Genomic DNA, 22,463 nt, shown 5'->3' on the forward strand with positions numbered 1-22,463 from the left:
CTTCCTTTTCAGTTTAGAAAATCTCACAATTAAAAGAAAAAGACCAGAATTACTAGAACTAAGGTTCTCTATAATTTTATAGGTATATTTTTAAACTTCAGTATTGCTTTCATAGTTTTCATCAAAAATAGTTTTTATTCGGCATCTAGGTAAATACTTGAAAATTTTTCTAGTACTGAGATGACAAAAAAGTGTACTAGAAAAACAGAGAATAGCAATAATGCACAAAAGTAAAATTTCTAAAATAATTTTTCTATTTTAATGTCAGTGAAAAGAAAATAACTTCACATGTATTCTCTAATATAAATTGTTCTAAACATGTTCTCTACCTTCAAAATTTTCACATGTGCAACATGCTTCTGTTGATAAATTTCTCTCATTATATACAGTGATTCTCCTGTAGAAAACAAAACACTTCCCACTAGGAGGGCACATCAATATACCAGGTTGGTTTATAATCTGAATAACAGGGAGTTCTGATCTACCCTCCTTTCCAACTGATATATTTGAATATAAATTTATATAATTAAAGAATGTAACCATCATGTTTAAATATTAAAGATACAGTGATATTAAGTTATTTTTAAATAAATGTGTAGATTTTCATAATTCTATCTTTCAAAGTTCAATTATAGGTTATTATATAAATGTAAGTGTATTATGTGTGTTAATCTGTTATATTCTCAAATATAAAAAGCTACGTAGAAAGTGTTTTGTGGGTATTTTTGCCTTTTTAATGTAATGGATTAGAAATTATAGATTGGGTATGGTAAAGCAGAAAAGCCTATTTCTGGATTCAGAGACCTTTCAAATGTGTTGAGGATATTAAAAAGCTAACCAACCAAAGACTTATTTTACAAGATATTGATGATATAGTGATAAGTACTCATCCCTTACTTGCCTAATATCACATTATTATGAGAAGTAAGCTCTATCTCAGCCAAAATTATTTAAATGGAAAGTACTTAATTTTTCATTTTTTAAATTGCCCATATCAAAAATTTTTTACTTGCCTTTAATAAAATTAGACTATGTAATGTAAAAACAACTAACTCTTCTCCAATCTCCCTTCTCCCAGATAGCTTACATAAAGTGATGTAATTTCTTCAGGATGTACACTTTTTTTTCTATATAACTGTAATAGTCCTTAGATGATTTTAGATATATCCATGTATCAAATCTAAATATGTATGTAATTAATAGGTCAAAGTTTATATATTTTTTAAAGAAATACATCAGAATATATGGTGGTGTGGTACCTATGTAAGCAAAATTGATTCCCAGTTGACTACGTCTGTCAGCTTCTGCCCTTGCGAATCCCAATTTCCCACAGCAAAATCCACCCAAGACTCCCTATCTAGAGACTCAGGCCCATCTCTGTTTAAAAGCACTCCTTTTCCATGTAGAAAGTTTATCAGTAGCCTCTGTGTCATTTGCTTGTGGAATTTAGAATTAAATATACAAAGGATGTAGTGATTCAGCCACGACTACCTGCTCCCAAGTATTATCCTAAGCCCCACAGTATTTTCTCTCTATTCACCCAGAGTACCTTCAATACTTTCTGTCCAATTAACCCACCAAATACCTGACTACTAAAAATCCTTCCCTGAACCTTTGCCAGTAACTGAAAATTCTGTTATTTTGCTTATCTTTTTTTGCCAGTCTTCTTCGTGCAGGCTTTACTTCCTGTGCTCTTTACGCATTGCTGCACTGCCTTACTTCCAAACTCAACCAGCTCTTAAAATTTCCTAATGCAAGGACCACTTCCTGGTCCTGGTGAATATAAGAACCTCACCACAGAGTACAGTACTTTTTGAATATTTTCCCTTAGAATGTCTGCCTACCAAATGAGATTAGATAATGGTTCAGAAACAACAACTGACCTTCAAATTTTGTCCATAAAATGTTCATGGCTTCCCCAATATTAAAACTGAATATTTAAGTTGTTTCTTACTGGAACAAAAAACAGATTAAATGAAAGGTTAGTGATTATATGGGTCTTTCACCTTCTTACTCAATGGTCAGCTTGTTGACAGAGTTGGGCTTTATACATCTGAGTGTGTGATGAGCAAAGCTTTCACCACAGTGTCAGGGTAAGGACTGCTAATGTAAATATTGTGATGAAAGCCTGGTGTCTTTAATGTTTATTCAGTGCTTTTATTCAAATGAGTTCTCCCATTTCTGAGAATTGGATGCCATACTGATGTCTCTCCTGCAGTTACTTCTCAGATCATTGTAGAACATTCCTGCTGCTTGGAGGAATTAATTCACCACAGCCTGAGAGCATTTCCTTGGGGTCAGTGTCTTTGTAGCTCCCTAATAGGTGATTTCCACCTTTTAACATGTCTTCTCCTTATATATCCAGACCAAAAATCTGTTGTGTGTATTTCTTAAGAGCAAACAGTTCATTCTAGTACTTTATATTACTATTACTGAGGTAGTATGTGTGATATATGGGTAAGTCTTATGGAAACTAAAAATTCAATTACAAATGTAGCATTATTTAGTCATAGAGACTGGAATGAGGAATGGTTGTGAGGATAGTTGGAGATTCTTACACTTTTAACTTCATAGGTAATTTGATCTCTTAAGCTTCCACGCTGAATTAGTAGAATGTCAGGCAAAATTGGTAACATGTAAATAATATTGACTTAGTTCAAATAAGATGTTCACATTAATAGGATAAGATGAAAAGTATGAGTCAACAAAGTGAAATGTGACAGGTTATATTAGCAAAACAAGGACGAGGGAGTTACCTGAAACCATCAGGCTGCCCTCTTGTAATCATCCATTTCACTGCTGGGACTGCTTTTGTAGCTCAAATGTTTCTTCCACATTTTCACAGTTCAATTTAACAAATTAATAATAATTACATAGGTGTAACAATTTGAGGCAGATCTTTCATTGAATAAATAATATGGGAATAGATAAGTCCTTTAAAACTATCATTTGGTTTATAAAAGTGTGAGTTATTAAACTTAGTATTCTCAGATTTCTAGGAGATAGCTATTGTTATTCAACATCTCAGTATAGGGGAAGAAAGCTAGTAGTGCTAACAGTAACTTTCAAGTACCAGGTAATGAATAAGAAGAACAGGTGAAGCTAAAAGCTAAGTCTTTAATTTCCTATTTGGAGTTAGCATTGATCTCAGAATTACCCACTGTGTCCTGAATCCATAAAAAAGCAAATTTTGCAATTTAATCTTTTTGAAACAGATTATTTTAAAGATCAGTATCACATTCTAAATGACTTAATCCAGAATTTATTTCAGTAATATGTTCCAGTGTATCCCATAGTTTAGCATACAAAATCGATATTGATTTCATGCATTATATACATTTACATTTACAAAACAACTTAACCCTAGAAACTGCAGGGACATTTTCATGTCAGTAAAATGTTAAACTAATACATTTTCAAGTAAAAGAAATTTTTTTTTACCACTTGACACCCCTGGGGATGGCTGTAATAAAAAAGACAGGCAACGATAAGTGTTGATAAGGATGTGAAGAAATTGCAACCCTCATTAATTGCTGGTGGGAATGTAAAATAGTAAAACCACATTTGAAGCAGTTTGGCAGTTCCTCAAAAAGTTAAAATTAGAGTGACCATATGATCTATCAGTTCTTTTCCTAGGTATATAACCAAGCAAAGCAAAAACATGTTTATACAAAAACTTATACACAGATGTTCTTAATAGCCAAAAAGTGGAGACAATGTCCATCAGCTGACTAATAGATAAACAAATGTTTTGCCATACAGTGGAATATTACTCAGCCACAAAAAGGAATGGAGTACTACTTGGATGCTCCATGAATGTTACAACATGGATAAACCTTGAAAACATCAAAAGGTCACATATTATATTATTCCATTTATATGAAATGTCCAGAGTAAGCAAATCTGTAGAGTAAGAAAGTCAATTAGTGGTTGCCAGGGTCTGGTGGGAGAGGAGAATAGGGAGTGACTGCTAAATCGACATGGGGCTTCTTTTTGGGCTGATAGAAACATGTTAGATAAAGGTGATACATAATATTATAAATATACTACAAACTATAAAAAGTGAATTATATACTTCAAAAGGGTGAACCTTATGGTGTGTGTATTATGTCTCAATAAAAAATGTTATCAGTCTCTATATAAACTATTTTTAAAATAAAACTGAGTGTGTATATATATATATATATATATATAAACTATGTAATATGTTAATACTTTTTCTGTATATATGTAAAAATATATAAAGTATATATATAAACTCCCATTGAACATAGAGATTGCCCTATTGAAAGACTTGCTATATACTCTATTGAATTTTCGAGTTTATTTGCCTTTCGCAGAATTAACTTCTTTAAGGAGGTAAAAACATATTTTGTCTTCCATTGTGCACACATCACCTAGCATAGTGACTAGCTCAATAAATATTTGGATAAATGAATTTCAATAACACATGTAGCATTATACTGGCTTCATAATAGCTCCCTGAAAGATATAATGTATTTTGTGTTTTGCTTTATGTTACAACATAATCATCCTAAAATATTTTCAAATTTATAATATATAGTGATTTATACATGAAACAGAAAGATTTTATTGCGCATATACCTATGGAATGAAGAGAATGTTCCTTATCTGTGTTGCAATAGACTACTCATATTTATCTTTGTAATTTGTACATTATGTTTTCTTGGAATATCCAAATACATATTAACTAACCTAAAAATGTATTTTACAAGGTCTCAAGAATTTGTAGTTAAGTGTGCTTATTGAATGCCATTCTTCTCCATCTGACATTATGTAAACTTAGAATGAAATAACAAGGTTGAAAACAATTTTGCTGTAGATTTAAGGCCTTTGAAATGTATAGAAATTAAGTCATTTTAAGCAATGTAACTGAAACTTTCTCTTACCATTTTTTATTTTAATTGTCTTACAAAATATTAATAGACAGTAATTGTTTGGGGATGGAAAGAATGGAAATAAGGGAGCAATAGAAGTTTAATTGGTATGTTTTGTTCTCTGGGCTTAGCATATATCCATATATACCAAATAAGCTTTGCTGAATAAATATGTTATTAACTGTATAATAACATGGGAATATTGGAAAAGTAGAAGTTTATATAAATCATTGAGATTTCTTTAGAATCACATAACCGTTCTTCTGCTTTCAGATACAGAGAACTACAACTAAGTGCCGAAAGCAAAGTAACAGAGTATCTCCATCAAAGTAAATTAAAATCTTTTGAAAGTGAACGTGTTCAACTTATACAAGAGGAAACTGCAAAAAATCTCACACAGTGTCAGTTGGAATGTGAAAAATATCAGAAAAAACTGGAGGTACATGTGTAAGCTTTTCTTTGAAAATGAACATAAACTTAGCATGTAAACTCAATAAGTACAAGGCTATATCATACTGATCTAACAGTGTCCTGTGGCATGCACACACACAAACAAAAAAAATACGTATTTTCAGAAAAATATATACAATAAAGGGCTGGAATTGTTAGGGGGTGGGGAATGGAAAAAAGATCTCCTTCACAATAGCAAACAGTAAAATATAATTACTTGGAATATTTTTAATAAGAACAATGTGAAGCCTATATCAAGAAAAGCATAGAACTTCACTAATACATGTAAAAAGAAACACCATCTTTCTGGAAGGTAATATTCAGCATTACATTTTTTTCAGCTTTTATCAAGTAATATTACTATTTATTGCTAGCCAGATGGCTAGCTAGCATGCTTTTTTTAACTGAACATAGGAATTATGTAGTACAACTAGAAGAAAAAAACAGAGTAGTCAAATTTTTAAAGAAGTTTTAAGAAGAAATAATGAGAGGAAATATGTATCACATTTTAAAATGCATTCTGAGATAAGAATAATTAAAACACAAACAGAAAAAGTCCAGAAGTGATACAAAGTGCAAAGTTCAAAATGTATTCAATAATTTAAGAATTTATTCAGGGGAACATTTATATTTCACATCAGTGGGGAGAAGTTGGATTGATCAATAAATGGTGCTGTAATAATTATTTGAGTATTTAGCAAAAATGGTTGGATCTATACATCACACCCTATACCAAAATAAAACTCAGATGTATCCTAGCTGAATGTAAGTATAGAACCATAAAACTTAGAAATAAATGAAGGTGAAATTTTATATTATGTCAACATGTTTGGGGATTAATCTGCTAGTCAACTGATTAAAAGCAGGGGAACAAATTATATAGGAAAAACAAAAAATAAAACCTTGAACACCTTCTCTGTAGTCTGAATAATATTAAAAAGCAAAATGGAGGTTAAAAAATAGTATTTGTGTTATGTATGAGAAAGGGCTCATGTCCCTAATTTTAAAAGATCTCTTATCAAGAAGACAACATGCTTTCTTCTTAATAAATAGGTGGAAAGAAGAAATGGACCATTTCCAAGAAAAGCAATGTAGAGTGCTAAGAAATAGCAATATGTATTTTCAAAATAATTAAATGTAAATTTTAACTTTTACCTTTATATTGGTCTGTTTGTTGTTTTTAAAGTGCTGGCATGAGTACCCTTAAATGGGAAATCTCAAGCCATTAGAAAATGAAATATCCCTTTTGGGGGGTAGTATGCTTTTTTTTCCCTAGTATGGAATTTTTAACCAGTATTCTTATTGATGTAACTTGGGGACAGATTATGTTTTCTTAATTATCAATTAGCAAGGCTCCTAAAACACTGGCTTTATTTTTTTGTCTCTCTCTTTTTTTTTAATTTAAGTATCATTGATAAACAGTCTTATGTTGGTTTCAAATATACAACACAGTGGTTCAGCAGTTACCAATATCATTAAATCCTCATATTTTTGTCTCTTTTTAAAGCAATTATTTGTCTATAATTTTGTATTATTCGTTTTATATGTAATTATATATATTATATATATAATTTTGTGTTTTCATTCTATTTTAAGGAAGGAAATATCCACTGTGAGAGCTTGATATTTAATGGATTTCTAAAAGCAGTTGATCTATTTTATGCATTCATGTTTAAACTCAAATGTTCATATATTGGTTTTTCCTAAAGAATCATTAAAGTAATAGCCTTCCGTGGGTCCAGAAATCAAGTTCCTCTTTGACTTTTCAGAAACAATGATAAATTATTCATAGCAGTTACTCAGGCAAATCCATAGTAAAAGGGAATTCTCCACCATGGAGTACAGACGTATTAGGAGATACCCCAAGTCAGAAGTGTCTGGGGATCTCTCCTGCCATGAGAATTCCAAACTGCGTCTTTCAATGCTACTTTGAAAATCTTTTCCTAGAATAATATTTTATGAAACTCAGTCCTGTCTTTAGCATTTTGATTATTTATTACTTTAGATAACCATTTCAGCAGTTTTTCTTTGTGTGGTGGTTTTTTGGAAATGGAGTACAGATGAAAAGCATTGGCTATGCTGTGAGAATAGTCATTTAATGTTAACCTTACTGAACGTCGCTTTGGCAGTGGAATTAATGTGTTCATCAGCTGCCAAATTCTTAATGAATTATATCCTAACATAATGACCTCCATGAAAGCCTCAGATTATTTCACTATGCAGTATTTCATTATATTAAATCAGTAAGTCTCCAGAATATACATTCACAGCCAGCAAGAAGAAAGAAGAAATAATGCTAGCATGAACTTTGTCAGACCGTCTCAGGGACACTAGAGTTCATCCCATAGTCATCCTCACCATTCTCATTTTGTTCTTCCTCTACCCTCTGAAGGAATGTGTTTGAAAGATAATGTTTAGTTTACTTTGGCAGGAAGTTTTGATAGGAATAATTGAAAGAAATGAGATAGAACAGATTAAGGAAAATTAAACTGTGATTTCTGCTTGTTACAAACTAATAGATCTTCTGCATCTTCTTTTCCACATCAAGGCAGCACACAATCACATACATTTCTAAAGGTGAACTTTCATGTCATTAAAATAAGTTCCTTCAAAAGTGTTTAAATATAGACAATTGAGGATAATTACATCAATAGATCTCTTTTTATGAGTCATTTAATACAAAGTTCTCAATTGTATTTCTTACAGTAAATAATAGTATTTTTCTAATTTTAAGTATGTTCTAGGCACTATGCTAAGCTAAGTACTGTAAATTTATCCTTTCATTTAATCCTTCCAACAATATTTTGAGGTACGTTTAGAGAGAATAAGTACTTGCCTGAGATCACAACTGATAAGTGTTAAAGCCAAAGTTAAAATCCAAATCTTCTGGCTACAAACAATATTCTTAACTATAGTATTCTATGGCTTCTCAGGAGACACTACATTACTTATGCCATGCTAATAGCACTCTGTAATTAACTCTGCACACTTTCTAGATAATTGGAATTTGAGCATTAAAACATTCGTCACCAGAAGTGTCTCCTTTTTAGTGAATTAGCATCATAGTGATTCTCAATAAGTTACCAGAACCATAGAATTTTTTGTTCTTACACAAAATAACTTCAATTTCCATGCCTTTTGTATGTTTTTTTTTTTTTAAATAATTATTTTTTATTGAAGGGTAGTTGACGCACAGTATTACATTACATTAGTTTCAAGTGTACAATACAGTGGTAGAACATTTATATACATAATTCTAGGTTCCAGCTATCACCCTACCAAGCTGTTACAATATCTTGACTATATTCCTTATGCTATACATTACATCCCGGTTACTTATTTATTTTACCATTGAAAGTCTGTCCTTTTTTTTTTTTTTTTTTTTGTGAGGGCATCTCTCATATTTATTGATCAAATGGTTGTTAACGACAATAAAATTCTGTATAGGGGAGTCAATGCTCAATGCACAATCATTAATCCACCCCAAGCCTAATTTTCGTCAGTCTCCAATCTTCTGAGGCATAACAAACAAGTTCTTACATGTAGAACAAATTCTTACATAATGAATAAGTTACATAGTGAACAGTACAAGGGCAGTCATCACAGAAACTTTCGGTTTTGCTCATGCATTATGAACTCTAAACAGTCAGTTCAAATATGAATACTCATTTGGTTTTTATACTTGATTTATATGTGGATACCACATTTCTCTCTTTATTATTATTATTTTTAATAAAATGCTGAAGTGGTAGGTAGATACCAGATAAAGGTAGAAAACATAGTTTAGTGTTGTAAGAGAGCAAATGTAGATGATCAGGTGTGTGCCTGTAGACTATGTGTTAATCCAAGCTAGACAAGGGCAATAAAACATCCACGTATGCAGAAGATTTCTCTCAGAACGGGGGGGTGAGGTTCTAAGCCTCACCTCTGTTGATCCCCAATTTCTCACCTGATGGCCCCCCTGCAACTGTGCCTGTCTTAGGTTGTTCCTCCCTTGAGGAATCTTACCCGTCTCTGGCTAACCAGTCATCTTCCGGGCCATACAGGGAAATGTGAAGTTGGTAAGTGAGAGGGAAGCCTTATTGTTTGAAAAGGTTAGCTTTTTACTTCTTTGCATATTTATGCCCTGTGGCTTCTATGCCCAGCATTTGTCTTGAGGTATCTTTACCACTTGGAGGAGTTATGATACTCAGTAAATTTGATATGAGGCACGAATTCTATTTAAGGGTTGTAATTAGGAAGGAAGAAGAAAAGCTATAGAAGTAGCAGGCGGCAGAAAACATGGAAAGATTGATTATTTCTTTGACATATCTTCTTGTAGAGTAACTTCAGCATGTATAGGTTTTAAACTACTACTTAAATTGCACACACACATTAACATAATAGGAGTATAGTTACATAACCAAAGCATATCTGTAATTACCAGCCATCTCCAGTGAAACCAAGGAAACCATTAAGGCACCTTAGGCATTTGTGAAAACTTATCTATGATATGGTGGATATTGTCCACCTGAAGTTGAACAGTCTGAGAGAAATCAGACAAATTAAAACAACCCATTCCTGGGGACTGTTCACATGCCATATGTTCTTTTAACAGTAAATAGTCTGTAGTTGTAAGAGTTTGGAGCGCTACAATTTGCACTTCTCCAAATTCTTGGTTGAGTTCCAACAGTACAGATCCAGTCAAATTTGTTGTTTTACTGTTTGCACAGGCCAGCTTAGATATCTCCTTCCTCATTCCCATGGCAAGTCCAGGAACTGGTGGGATGAGTGCATCTACAGCTGTAGCAGTGCGTGGATCTTTGTTGGGGTTTTTTGATGATCATCTTCTGGCATGAGTCTTCCAGAGAGTGCAGATGTTGGAAGTTCTTTTTCATATCGTATCTTAGTTCCTTTTCGGGGTAGCCCAATTAGGCTTTGATCCTCTGTATAAACACAAACAGACCCTTTGCCTACACTTTTATATGCCCTTTATACCCTTGTGTAGAACTCGTTGGAGGTTACCACACAGGAACTGCCTTTTTTTTTTTTTTTTTTGCTTTGTTTTTGGTATCACTAATCTACACTTACATGACGAATATTATGTTTACTAGGCTCTCCCCTATACCAGGTCTCCCCTATAAACCCCTTTACAGTCACTGTCCATCAGCATAGCAAAATGTTGTAGAGTCACTACTTGCCTTCTCTGTGTTGTACAACCCTCCCTTTTCTCCTACCCCCCCATGCATGCTAATCTTAATATCCCCCTACTTCTCCCCCCCCTTATCCCTCCCTACCCACCCATCCTCCCCAGTCCCTTTCCCTTTGGTACCTGTTAGTCCATTCTTGAGTTCTGTGATTCTGCTGCTGTTTTGTTCCTTCAGTTTTTCCTTTGTTCTTATATTCCACAGATAAGTGAAATCATTTGGTATTTCTCTTTCTCCGCTTGGCTTGTTTCACTGAGCATAATACCCTCCAGTTCCATCCATGTTGCTGCAAATGATTGGATTTGCCCTTTTCTTATGGCTGAGTAGTATTCCATTGTGTATATGTACCACATCTTCTTTATCCATTCATCTATCGATGGACATTTAGGTTGCTTCCAATTCTTGGCTATTGTAAATAGTGCTGCAATAAACATAGGGGTGCATCTGTCTTTCTCAAACTTGATTGCTGCGTTCTTAGGGTAAATTCCTAGGAGTGCAATTCCTGGGTCAAATGGTAAGTCTGTTTTGAGCATTTTGATATACCTCCATACTGCTTTCCACAATGGTTGAACTAGTTTACATTCCCACCAGCAGTGTAGGAGGGTTCCTCTTTCTCCACAGCCTCGCCAACCTTTTGTATGTTTTTTATCCTTCCTTTCTCTACAAAGACATATTCTGGTACTGCCCCGAGTAGCACTTCATATTTGCATTTTGGTTGGCTGTTTTGAATTATAATTGCTCTGAAAACCAGAAATCTTATTAAAAGCATGGTAAGGGTAGATGGAATAAACAAGGATGGAAACTGAAGGACTCCTTATGAGTATATTGTTCTTACACACAGCTTTGTAAGGCTGTAAGCCTTCTCAGGCAGCTGCAATTGCCAAAAAAATGACCTCCAGTTATGACATTAATGCATTTTCTTAATTCTAGCAAGCAAATGCTAATCTTACTCATAACTATTTCTAAGTTTTAGACTTGTTTTTTACAGTGTATATATAATAAAGTGCTTCATAAATTTCAGTTAAAAACTGGATTATTTATCTGAAATAAACACACTTCCTCAGTAATTTCAATTGAGCTACTTTCTTTTCATATTTAAATCGTTAAAAAGAAAACTAAAAATATTTTTGTATCACATTGTTATCTTAACTGTTAACCTATTTAATTCTGTCTCTGCAATTTTTTTTCTTCTACCATTAGGTTTTAACTAAAGAATTTTATAGTCTCCAAGCCTCTTCTGAAAAACATATTACCGAACTTCAAGCACAGAACTCTGAGCGTCAAGCAAGGCTAGACATTTATGAGAAATTGGAAAAAGAACTTGATGAAATAATAATACAAACTGCAGAAAGTAAGTCTCCCACCACCCCACAGCATGTGGCTTTTTTTCTCTGACTGCACAAGAAACTTGGTCTTGTTTCTAAAACTGCTTTGATATATTTGAAATCTAATTGGTGACCTTTTTTAGAAGAATACTTTGTATTGTAAAAATTAGTAATCTTAATTCCAGTAGTTGGGATCAAAAAAAAGTTAAGTTTGGTAGAGTTTATCTTTTCATTTATTTAGTTCACTCATTCAACTGAGTGTTCATTCAGTTAAGTGTTTATATGTGCTAGGATCTGGGACATAAAAATTATATGCCAGAATCTGGGGCATATAATTCTTACTTATAAGGGCTCCTAATGTAGTCTACTGGGAGAGACAAACATATTAAAAGATAACTAAAGTAATGAGATCCGTGCTGTTAGCAAGAAATAGGCAGTTCTCAGTAGGAGTGCAGAAGAGATTATGAGTTAATTACACCTTGGAGGTGAGGAATACCTAAGAGGGGAGATGACATTTGAATGAGTAGGAGGGACAGATAGAAATTTATTAAAATGTACTTTTGACCTTTAATTTCTACTTCTTTTTCTTTCCTCTTAATTATGCTATGTTCCTGTGTTGCCCATAACTTTAAGGGAATATTTTAAAATAACATTTTACCGTTGACTAAGATGTTCACTACAATATACTATTTTTGTCTAAAAGCCCAGAATATCAGTGGCATTCTTATAAAAGTGGACTTAAACTTCAATTGAAGTGGAATTTGAATTTATTTGCGGCACATTTTCATGTAAGAACTAAATTATATTTATAGGTCAGTTTAAGAAAAACTTTTATATCATTCCTATCATTATCTTTTTTTTCATTTCCAAGGTCAATGTCTCATAACTACAATAGCTTCCAAATTATCTTTTAGATTCTTCACTGAAGTCAAAGTAATCTTTGTAAAATACAGATATGATCATACCATACATCTTCTTTAATGCATCTCTATCGTCTTCTTAAGATAGCATAAAGTTAGATTCCTTAGCATGACTATTTATGATTAGACTCTTATCTTTCTATTTTTCATGCATGCCTTGCCATTCCCTATCATATTATTTCAAATATTCTTTCTGTTTCAAATACTCTTATGTCATATTATTTCCATACTCTTATGTCCATAACTTTGCATATGTCCTTCTGTCTGAACAAATTAATAATAGAATTTCTCAATCTGATCATGGATAGCGACAAAAAACCTATAGCAAATATCATACCTAATGGCAAAATATTAAATGCATTCCCTTTAAGGGAGACAACAGGCAAAGATATCTCTTCATTGCTTATGTTTAACATTGTATTTGAGCTCCTAGTTGGTATAATAAGGCAAGAAAGGAAAAAAGGAGGTATAAAGATCAGAAAGGAAGAGTAAGACTATTTTCAGATTACACAACCACCATTAATACAGATAAGTAAATCTAACAGGCCATAGATGATTACACAGAAATACACTAGAAGCAAACAATTGGAAAAGGAAATTTTTTAAGCATTTTCGTTTACAATAGTATTAAAAAACACAGATACTTAGGAATGAATATAACAACAACAAAAAAAACATTGCCTAAAGCAATAAATGAAGACCCACCAAAATATTAAGAGATATATATTATAAATTCTATAAATTCAGTGTTGTCCCAGTCATAATGCCTTTTCATATATTTTTATATTCTATTTATATCAAAATGTAAAGAATCTATTAAAAATCCCACTTTTAGTAATACCACTACACACCTACCAGAATGGCTGAAATTAACAAGACTGGCTATATTAAATGCTGGTAAGAATGTGGGACAACTGGCACTTTCTTATACAACCAACCTGTTCAGTGAACCAGCAAATCTGTTCTTAGTTATTTGTCCAAAAGAAGATAAAGCATATGCACACTGGAATAGCAAAAGCGATATTGAAAAAAAAGAACAAAGTTCAAAGACTTATACTGCCTGACTTTAAGACTAAAAAGCTGCAGTATCAAGCTCATATATTACTGGAGGAAGAAAAGACAAATACAAAAAAAACCAGAATATAGAGGTCAAAAAGAGACCCATACTTGTATGATTATTTCATTTTTAACAAAGGCAACAAAGCAATCAATTTGGAGAAAGGTTAAGACTGTTCAATAAATAGTGCTAAAAAAGTCAGATATCTTTTGTAAAGTGAACATCAACTTTATCTCACCCCATACATCAGTATTCATTTAAGATCAAGACACTGTGTTCTTCTCTATCGTTTGACATTGGGAATTAGAATATTCCCATCCTTGTTTAGTGAATATTTATTGATAAATAAAATTTTCAAAGACAAAAGTATAAGCCATTCCATTTTAGTACTACAGTATATACAGATTTCAAGGGATTACCATCTAATTCAGCTAATTTCAACTGATAGAAAGATAGACTTTATTTATAAAGGTATAACCATGGCAAATTGCATAACCTGTTTACCCTTGAATGCTTTTTTAATTAATTGTATTATTTGGATATTTGAAGAGTTTAGTTTTAAAAGATTCCATCAAGTTGTTAAAAGTTAAAAGTATTGCCTAGATGCTACATAAATTCAAATATAAAAAGAAAACCAGATTTCTAATTGTCAAATTCAGGGTCTTGCTATCCATCCTCATCCTGTTTTTAACCTTTGCATGGCATTTGTCATGTTCTCAAGATCTTCTCTTGCTTCTTGAATAATCATCTGCCTGTGATTGATTCTCCTCTGTCACTTTTGTTGTCTCTTCTTCTATTTAAGTCTCCCTAATAGTTCACCAGGGTTTTTACCTCATCCTCGTAAATTCTTACTTACCTAAACTCTGGATAATCTTACCTCTTTTCCTCAATTTCAATTACTATCTATAGGCTAGTGATTCCGTAGCTCTGTAAGGAGTTCCCACAGTCACTAAAAATTTAACATTACTTACATTTTGTCTTCCCTCCCTGAAACTTATTTTCTTGAATTCTTGATCTGTTAATAAGGAGGTGAAGTCTGTCTGATAACCTTAATTCCTGTCTCACTCTATCTAGTACCTCCTCTCACCTCTACAGCTACTCACTCAATTGTCTAGAATCCGAATGCTCTTCTCCATTCCCATTCCTATTATGAACCATGTCTTAACTAGATTATTACCGTAATTTGTGAGATGTTCTTTGCACTGCTTGCTATAGGCCATCCTCTTCTCCATTATTGGAATTTTTTTTTTCTGTAATATCAGCACTAACAACAAAAATCTGTTAGTCATGTCACCTTCATTTATTAATCTCCATTAGTTTCTTGATGACTATAAACTAAAACCCAAACTCCTTAACTTAGCAAACAGTACTTTAGTTCCATTCACAGTTGGAACTAAGCCTGCCTTTGTACTACCATTGTTCTCCAAGCTAACTCCAGCCACTTTTCACACAATTACTAAAACTTCACAGCTCTGTGCCTTTACACTTGTGCTCCTCTTCTGCACCTTCTCTCTGAATGTCAGTCTCTCCACACCTTGCTAATGCCTCTAGCACGGAAAAAAATAGTGAATAGTGGCACTCAGAAATAGTTGCTCCGTGTTCTGTGCTTCTAAGACACGTTCATGTTCCTATCTCTTTAGTACCATATACTGTGTTGTATAGTATATTATTTCTGTAATTAAATCACTACTAGAATAGTTATCTCATGAGTTATTAATTTATTTAAGTATTAAATTCAAATTTAAGATGTCCATCAATATCTCACTGCTGGGCTTTTGATATCTTAACTAAATTTACCCTCTCCCTTTTAAATTTAGAACTATTTAAGAAAGACAAGAATCAGATAGGGATCTAAAAGCTAGGTCTGGTTCTGATAGAGCTGAATTGGAGAACTCAACTTGGATTTGGAGCCATGATAGCTGAAAAGACTATTGTCAAAGGCAAATACCATATCTTGCTTCCACAAGTCCCTGACAACTAGTAACCCTACTACTGAAAACTGATCTTAATCCACTGTGAGAAATACAGACAAAATTGAAAGAAAGGAGTTATGAATATTCCTAAAAATTTTTATAGTATTACAGAAGGATCAGTGCACAAATATGTTCATATTACAGTGATAGGCCTGCAAATAGGCAGCTTCACTTACTAATATGTGGCTTTGTTTTAAATCTGAAACTGTTCTGGAAATTTTCTCTTCTTAACAGTAAAAAAATGGTTGTAGGTAAGTAATATTATAAAATTGTTATGTCATTGATTGCTTTAATTTGATCCAGTAAATCTGTAGTTTTTATGGACTTTATATATTTTTAATGACAGATCATGGTAAAGTTGTCATTGCACTTAAACATTTTGCCCATAACTTCTGACCAAGCTTTTTAACCTGTGAGTAAAAATTCCTTTTGGGGAGTGGTGTAACAATAGTAGAAGTTGGAAGTCAATCGTTTTGCTGAATTTTTCTGTAATTAAAAAAAAAGGGTCATCAGTACATTCTCAGGACTACATATTTTCTTCTCAGAGTAGTCTACTTAAATGCGTAATTTCATCATTACAAATTAAGATAAATTGTTTTTCTCATTAAAAAATGAACATCTTTGCTAATTAAAAATAGTCATTTCTTATATCAAGAAAGGAAGTAATGAAATCGTTATCATTACTTATTCATAATTATGTAACATATTTCATGCAAAAAAACTTTGAATCATTCAGAATAACACATCTGTATTACTATGCTTTATAACAAGAAAACAACATATATGATGCAATCTGTTGCAAGTTTAAAAATAAATGGAACAAATTCAAGCAAGCATATGCTTTAGGAAAATAGGTTTCTACTTACAAATGCCCTATTTGAGGACTAAATGCTTTAGTCCTTTTTAATGTTCTTGGGCTCCATAATTCATTATTATGACCTCCTTTATTTTCCCTTCTGCCATGCTTTTTGAGGGAAAAAAAAAGTTATTTGACATCGTACATTTTAATATTTTCCAGTGGAAAATGAAGATGAGGCTGAAAGGGTTCTTTTTTCCTATGGCTATGGTGCTAATGTTCCCACAACAGCCAAAAGACGACTAAAGCAAAGGTAAAATCAATGTATATTTGTTTTACTTATCTACTCAGGCTAAATATAACTACATTATGCTTTTTGATAATGTGCTGAGTTGAATAACAAAGTTACTTTATTCTTATTATGCATAAATACTAAATTGCCCACAACATAAAGCACATTAAGGATTAATCAAGAATTTTATGTGTTTTCAAGTGAGTTTAATGACAGTAGAATAGACATATATTAGAATATTTTTAGAATTAGATTCAGTGATGGTGACACCAATTTAATTTTATTTTCACATTAATTTTAGGTGAGTTAGATGCTTCTATAACTACCATTTTCAAGTTAAACTAAATAATTATGTTTTCATTTTCTATCATTTTTTGTTTATCTGCCTTCATTGCTTGACATATACTTGAGGTGGACAATTCAGAAAGACATGGAGATAACACATAAATTGTGTTTGGAAGTATAAAAGACAGTGAAGACCAAGACATTTTTTGGAATATCTATTAGTTATCTTGTGAGATACTGCTTACTAGAAAAAATTGTACCTGTATTAGTTGACCAAGTTGATTTTTTTACCTAACTCCTTTGTCCCACTTTAATTCATCCTTCTTTGCAAAAACAACTCACTGCCCTGTTCTCTACCATTCAAATATAATGTTTCTGCAGACTTCCCAGCCCCTGTATGTGGCTCCACCTCTCCAGCCTTATTTGCCTTTCTACCTAAAATATGGGTAGTATATATCCTGCCTGTAAACATCTGTTTTCTCTGTACCACACTATAGAACATTTCTGTTATCTCATTAGCTCATTTCCCATATCATTCCTCCAACTAGGTGGAAAGCTCCTCAAAGTCAGCAATTACATTTTACTCTTGTTTATTCTCCACTGTCTTTACCTTGCACGGTGTAAGCTACCTGTAGAATTGTCTCTTCATCTGAGTATTTGAGGATTCAAAGCTGCTTGCTTATCTTTCATTTAAATGTTTGATTTAAATGTTTAGAGACATTATACACTAAGAAACAATTCATTTTAGCTCTAGTACTTTTGTAGAAACTTTGGAGTGAGGCCTCAGAGAATAAAATGTCTTTGATGCTATCTAAAGTGATGTAAGATGTAGACCATTTTCTGAGAAGTCATAAAATGGTGCTTTTTGACTTTGTCTCGTACTGATTAAACTAAATATCTGGAAATAAATTAGATCAAGGATAGATGACTATTAACTATCATTTTGTAGCTCAGCAGTTAATTCTGTCTGGTAAAGGTGCAAGTATTTCTAAACTATGTATTACTTGAAAAATAGGTTATAGTCCCAACCCCATTCCCATTCTCCCCTAAGGCCCTCCAAAGGTTACTAAGGGTGACATAGGATATTTTGTAATTTTTAGCATATATCTATTTTTGAGCATTATTGTGCCTAGTAAAGAATAGAAATGCATTTTGTGGGTAAGAGACTTCTTAATCAATGTAAATGATTGGTAAAATAGTAAAAATTGAAATTTGAAGGAAAAGGTCCATTCCGTTCTCTGTTTTAGCATCCAAACCCTCCAAAAGAATCTTTGTCACAAGGAAAAAGAAAAAAGACTTTTGCTTCTCAAGCTTGCTTTCTTTAGCCACAAATACTGAGTTCCTCCCAAAATTGAAAGCAATTATTGCTGTTACCTTACTGATTTTTGTTTAAGAATTTCCAGAAGCAGGTGTTGGTTTCTTAATATTTACAGTGAAGATTTAAGGAACCACAACTGATTCATATTCTGAATAATTTTTACTGTCCAAATATTTCTAAAGATTTTATCACTGAGCTATCTATGTGCCTTGAACAAGTGCCTAATGGGTATACTATTAATATCTCTTACCAGCTGGTGCCAGGCATTCTTCTCATGGTGAACCAGAGGGTTATTTTGAGGAAGTGCTTCTCAGGTCATCTAAAATGAGTAAAAGAAAAGTAAATCTAGATATTCAAAGAGGACATTTATGCATTCCTTCGCCCATTCATTCAACAACTTCTATTGAGTGCCTACTGTATGCACAAAATTGATCAGTGGCACAGAAGATCCCTGTTTAGGGTTTGATGCATTTCTGAGATTTGAAAGTCCATATTTGATTTTTTAGTGGATATTTTTAAAGAAGTCAGTAGCTTTGTGCTCTCTTTAAAATGAAAGCAATGTAGCCTTTGAGAGAATCTAAATTTAATTCTTCACATTTGAAATTAAAGCAGTGGACACAAGGTGAATTATAGGACAGCTCAGAATAACAACTGAAATATTTGTATAATAAACTTTTCATTAGCCTATACTAAAATATATTATAATTTCAAAGGAACTTATTTCCCAACTACTACATAATACATTCCATTCATACTAAATTTCATTTAAAATCTCATACACTCAATAACCAGATTTAAGTACTTGAGGGTAACACTTAATTGGAGGGGATTTCTGATGATAAAAATAATACATGTTTATTTTGGAAAATTCCTGATAATCCTACCATCCATAGATAACCATTCAAAAATGTATATATATATATATATATATATATATATATATATATATATATATATATATACACACACACATATATTTTCTTACATATTTAGGGTATTATTGTTTATAACTTAGAAGTTTAATGTTATCTTATAATTCCATCTTGAATATTTTCTTATGTTACTGAATATTCTTCAGAAGGATCATTTTTAATGGTTACCAAAACCAACTCTTAGGCCTTCTGTTTCTGAGTATCATATTGTTGTTTATAAATTGGATAGTTGCTGAAATTTTTCATTATTTGCCTATTGTTACTTAAGGCATATTATGACATTAAAATGAAAAAATGGATACAAAGTTCACCACACAGTGTCTGTGCCTGGCATGGAGAGAGTGTTCAATAAATGTTACTTTGTTATGCCAATGAATGTTACTTAAAGTAAATTGCACAGTTGATTTTAGAGGAAAAGCTAGTGTTCCACAAACTTCAGGCACAATTTGAGTTTTCATTTAAAACAATTTTATTTCTTAAAATAATTAGTTGAGGCACCCTTGGATGTGAAACCACTTTTGAGATTCACTTTTTTTTAATCAGTCTTAAAACATATACTGTAATTCCAATTCTCTATTTTAAAAAGTAGCAAAATTAATATTTCTGGCTTGAAAACTCCCCAAAATGCTTCTTAAACATATTATAATTATTTTAAAAGGTTTCTCAACAGTTCAATAGAGGTATGAACAATAATTGAGTTAAACTCTTTCTGGGACAACGTTGTAGAAAGTTAAAAGGCTTATACAATTAAAGTAGATTAAAATAAATGGGCTCTTATTGACTTGACTAAACTTGAAAATCTGAAGTAATGTTTTTGTTTCGGTCATGATGTTTTGAAAATAACAAACAAGATTTTCTGGTTACACGTTTTGCTTATGCTCTTTAACCTGTAACGCTAATGGATAACACCCAGGCACTAACATGGTCTCAGTATGTGCTTCTCTGTTTTGGCAGATCTAAATGTGGAGACTTTTCTGAAGGTTTCCTAACCTCTCAAATTGCAAACTTTACTGCAGACTATAGGTCTTTTAGTTTCTGTTCAGTTTTATAAAGAACTTTAAGTTGAAATTTTCACAATAGGCCGAGCTTCATAATGAAGGAAAAAAATAAATCAGAGGAAACTTAATTCCTCTAGCAACATTTTTTGTATAGGGAAAATTTGTTTTCCTCTCCTTTATGAGTTCTCATTTTTGTCCTGGAGGGTTATTTGTACTTAGTTCATTTGGGTTGGTTTTAGGAATAGTCCTTTCAAAGTTACTGCTTTTGTATTCATAATACCTTGAAAGTCTAAACCTACAGAAGAAGCTAGAGAAACTTTCATATTACCATAGATAATCAGCATGAGACCACTGATTAGTCCTCAATAATTGCCAACAGAGCAGTCAGTGCAGGGACCAACCTGAAGCATTGTGAAGCTGGAATCATTGTGGCACATGCATCCTTTTTTTTTTAACCATTTTAAATGACATGCTAATAGAGACAGAATTCTGACCTGCTAAAATAGAAAATGATCGAAAAACCAAATGTTATTCCAGACAAGTAATTAATCAGCAAGTAACTAAGTAAGTACACTTACTTATTTGGAGTTTTGGTGATATTAAGAGAACCATGCCAATACTGAAGGACTCTGGATAAAGCATAAATCCTCCATTGTGATTTTTTTTGGTATCATTAATATATACAGTCACATGAACAACATTGTGGTTACTAGATTCCCCCCATCTCCATTGCGCTTTGACACTTCAGATGTAGATAGAGATCTGCCACGTCCACATGACTGGGTTTATACTATTATGAGCTAGTATATCATTATCAGTAGTACTAACTGCCATTGATAGAGCCAAGAGAGTAACTTTATTAGGAGTCAGGCAGTGATGGGGAATAACCCTGTGGGGAAATAATTTTACCACATAACAGGTGAAATTTTGATTTAATATGTAGTATAAAGCTATACTCTTGTGATAATAGATTCTAGTTGACACTGAACTTGATACAGGTAAAAATCACAAAGCAACTAATGTAATTGCAAAGAATTATATATTGTTCTTACTTTAGTGTCCTAACAGATACCCTGTAAAGGCAGTGCTTTCTTGAGGAGTTCAGTACATTCCATACAAAAATAATAATAATAATAACCTTTAGCAGGAGTCATTTTCCCTAGCTGTATCCATAGTTACTCTTTATTAAAGAACTTGGAAAGAACTTGTTTTCATTCTATGTACATATGTACATTGTAGTTAAGGAAACATAAACTATATAGCTATAGTTGAACAATTCTTCATTTGTCTTGCTTTGAATTCAGTTAAACTAAATGGTATCCTCCTTTCTTCCCATTTCTAATATCCCAGGTTTCTAAACAGAATCTACTCATAACACCAAATCATTCACCAAACCAATATGCCACATTTAAAGATTTAGGAGGTTGAAGTATGGAAGAGGTGAATTGGTATCTGTAACATTTGCCTTCTTCCCTTACTCATTAGCTTTATGCACTTTATTACTAGTTTAATGCTTAGACACTATTAGTTATTTTACTGAGACTCTTCAACCTTGGAATATGGTTTCTAGCAATGATTCATTTGAACAGCATCACTTACAACAAAATCAGTCGGGAAGGATTTATTGAGTGCCCACTCTGTTCTGTGGTGTGTGGCATACACCACAGGGGAGAAGAGTCTGGCTTCATAATATTAGTTGCATCTGTTAGGGGAGAAAAGATTTAACACTCATGAGAAAATATCAAGAAACATCCAAGAATATATGATTTAGTAGTTAATTGTGTGCTAGACTGTGAAGTCAGATTAATAGAGATTAGTGAAGACTAGCCTGGACTAGTGAAATGGAGAAAGTTGAACTTGAAGGGAGGCTTAAAAAGTTGGCCTGTCAAGTAGTGAAATAACCTGTCTTCTTTACACTGGAGGACCAACAGAGGTATAGGGGGAAGAATATGCAAAACATGTTTGGAAAGTAAGGTTGGTTCAGTTCAGATTATAGAAGAACTTGGTATTTTTAAATAATTTAGATGAGAGTA

At 32.6% G+C, this 22,463-nt stretch overlaps 1 protein-coding gene across 5 annotated transcripts in view; it reads left to right on the top strand.

The window, feature by feature from the left end:
• Window positions 1-22,463, top strand: part of PIBF1 (progesterone immunomodulatory binding factor 1) — a 258,434-nt gene that overhangs the window by 140,927 nt on the left and 95,044 nt on the right. For all 5 annotated transcript variants that reach the window (XR_008994571.1, XM_036893743.2, XM_036893740.2 and 2 more), the window contains exons 11-13: window positions 5,172-5,337; window positions 11,735-11,885; window positions 16,828-16,918. Coding sequence is in view for 4 of the 5 variants with exons in the window: in XM_036893743.2 (XP_036749638.2) it covers window positions 5,172-5,337; window positions 11,735-11,885; window positions 16,828-16,918 (408 nt within the window). In the remaining variant the exon portion in view is untranslated. The remainder of the gene's footprint in view (window positions 1-5,171; window positions 5,338-11,734; window positions 11,886-16,827; window positions 16,919-22,463) is intronic.

The sequence above is a fragment of the Manis pentadactyla genome, chromosome 17 (genome assembly GCF_030020395.1).
Source record: "Manis pentadactyla isolate mManPen7 chromosome 17, mManPen7.hap1, whole genome shotgun sequence".
In the NCBI taxonomy this organism is placed as follows: Eukaryota; Metazoa; Chordata; class Mammalia; order Pholidota; family Manidae; genus Manis; species Manis pentadactyla.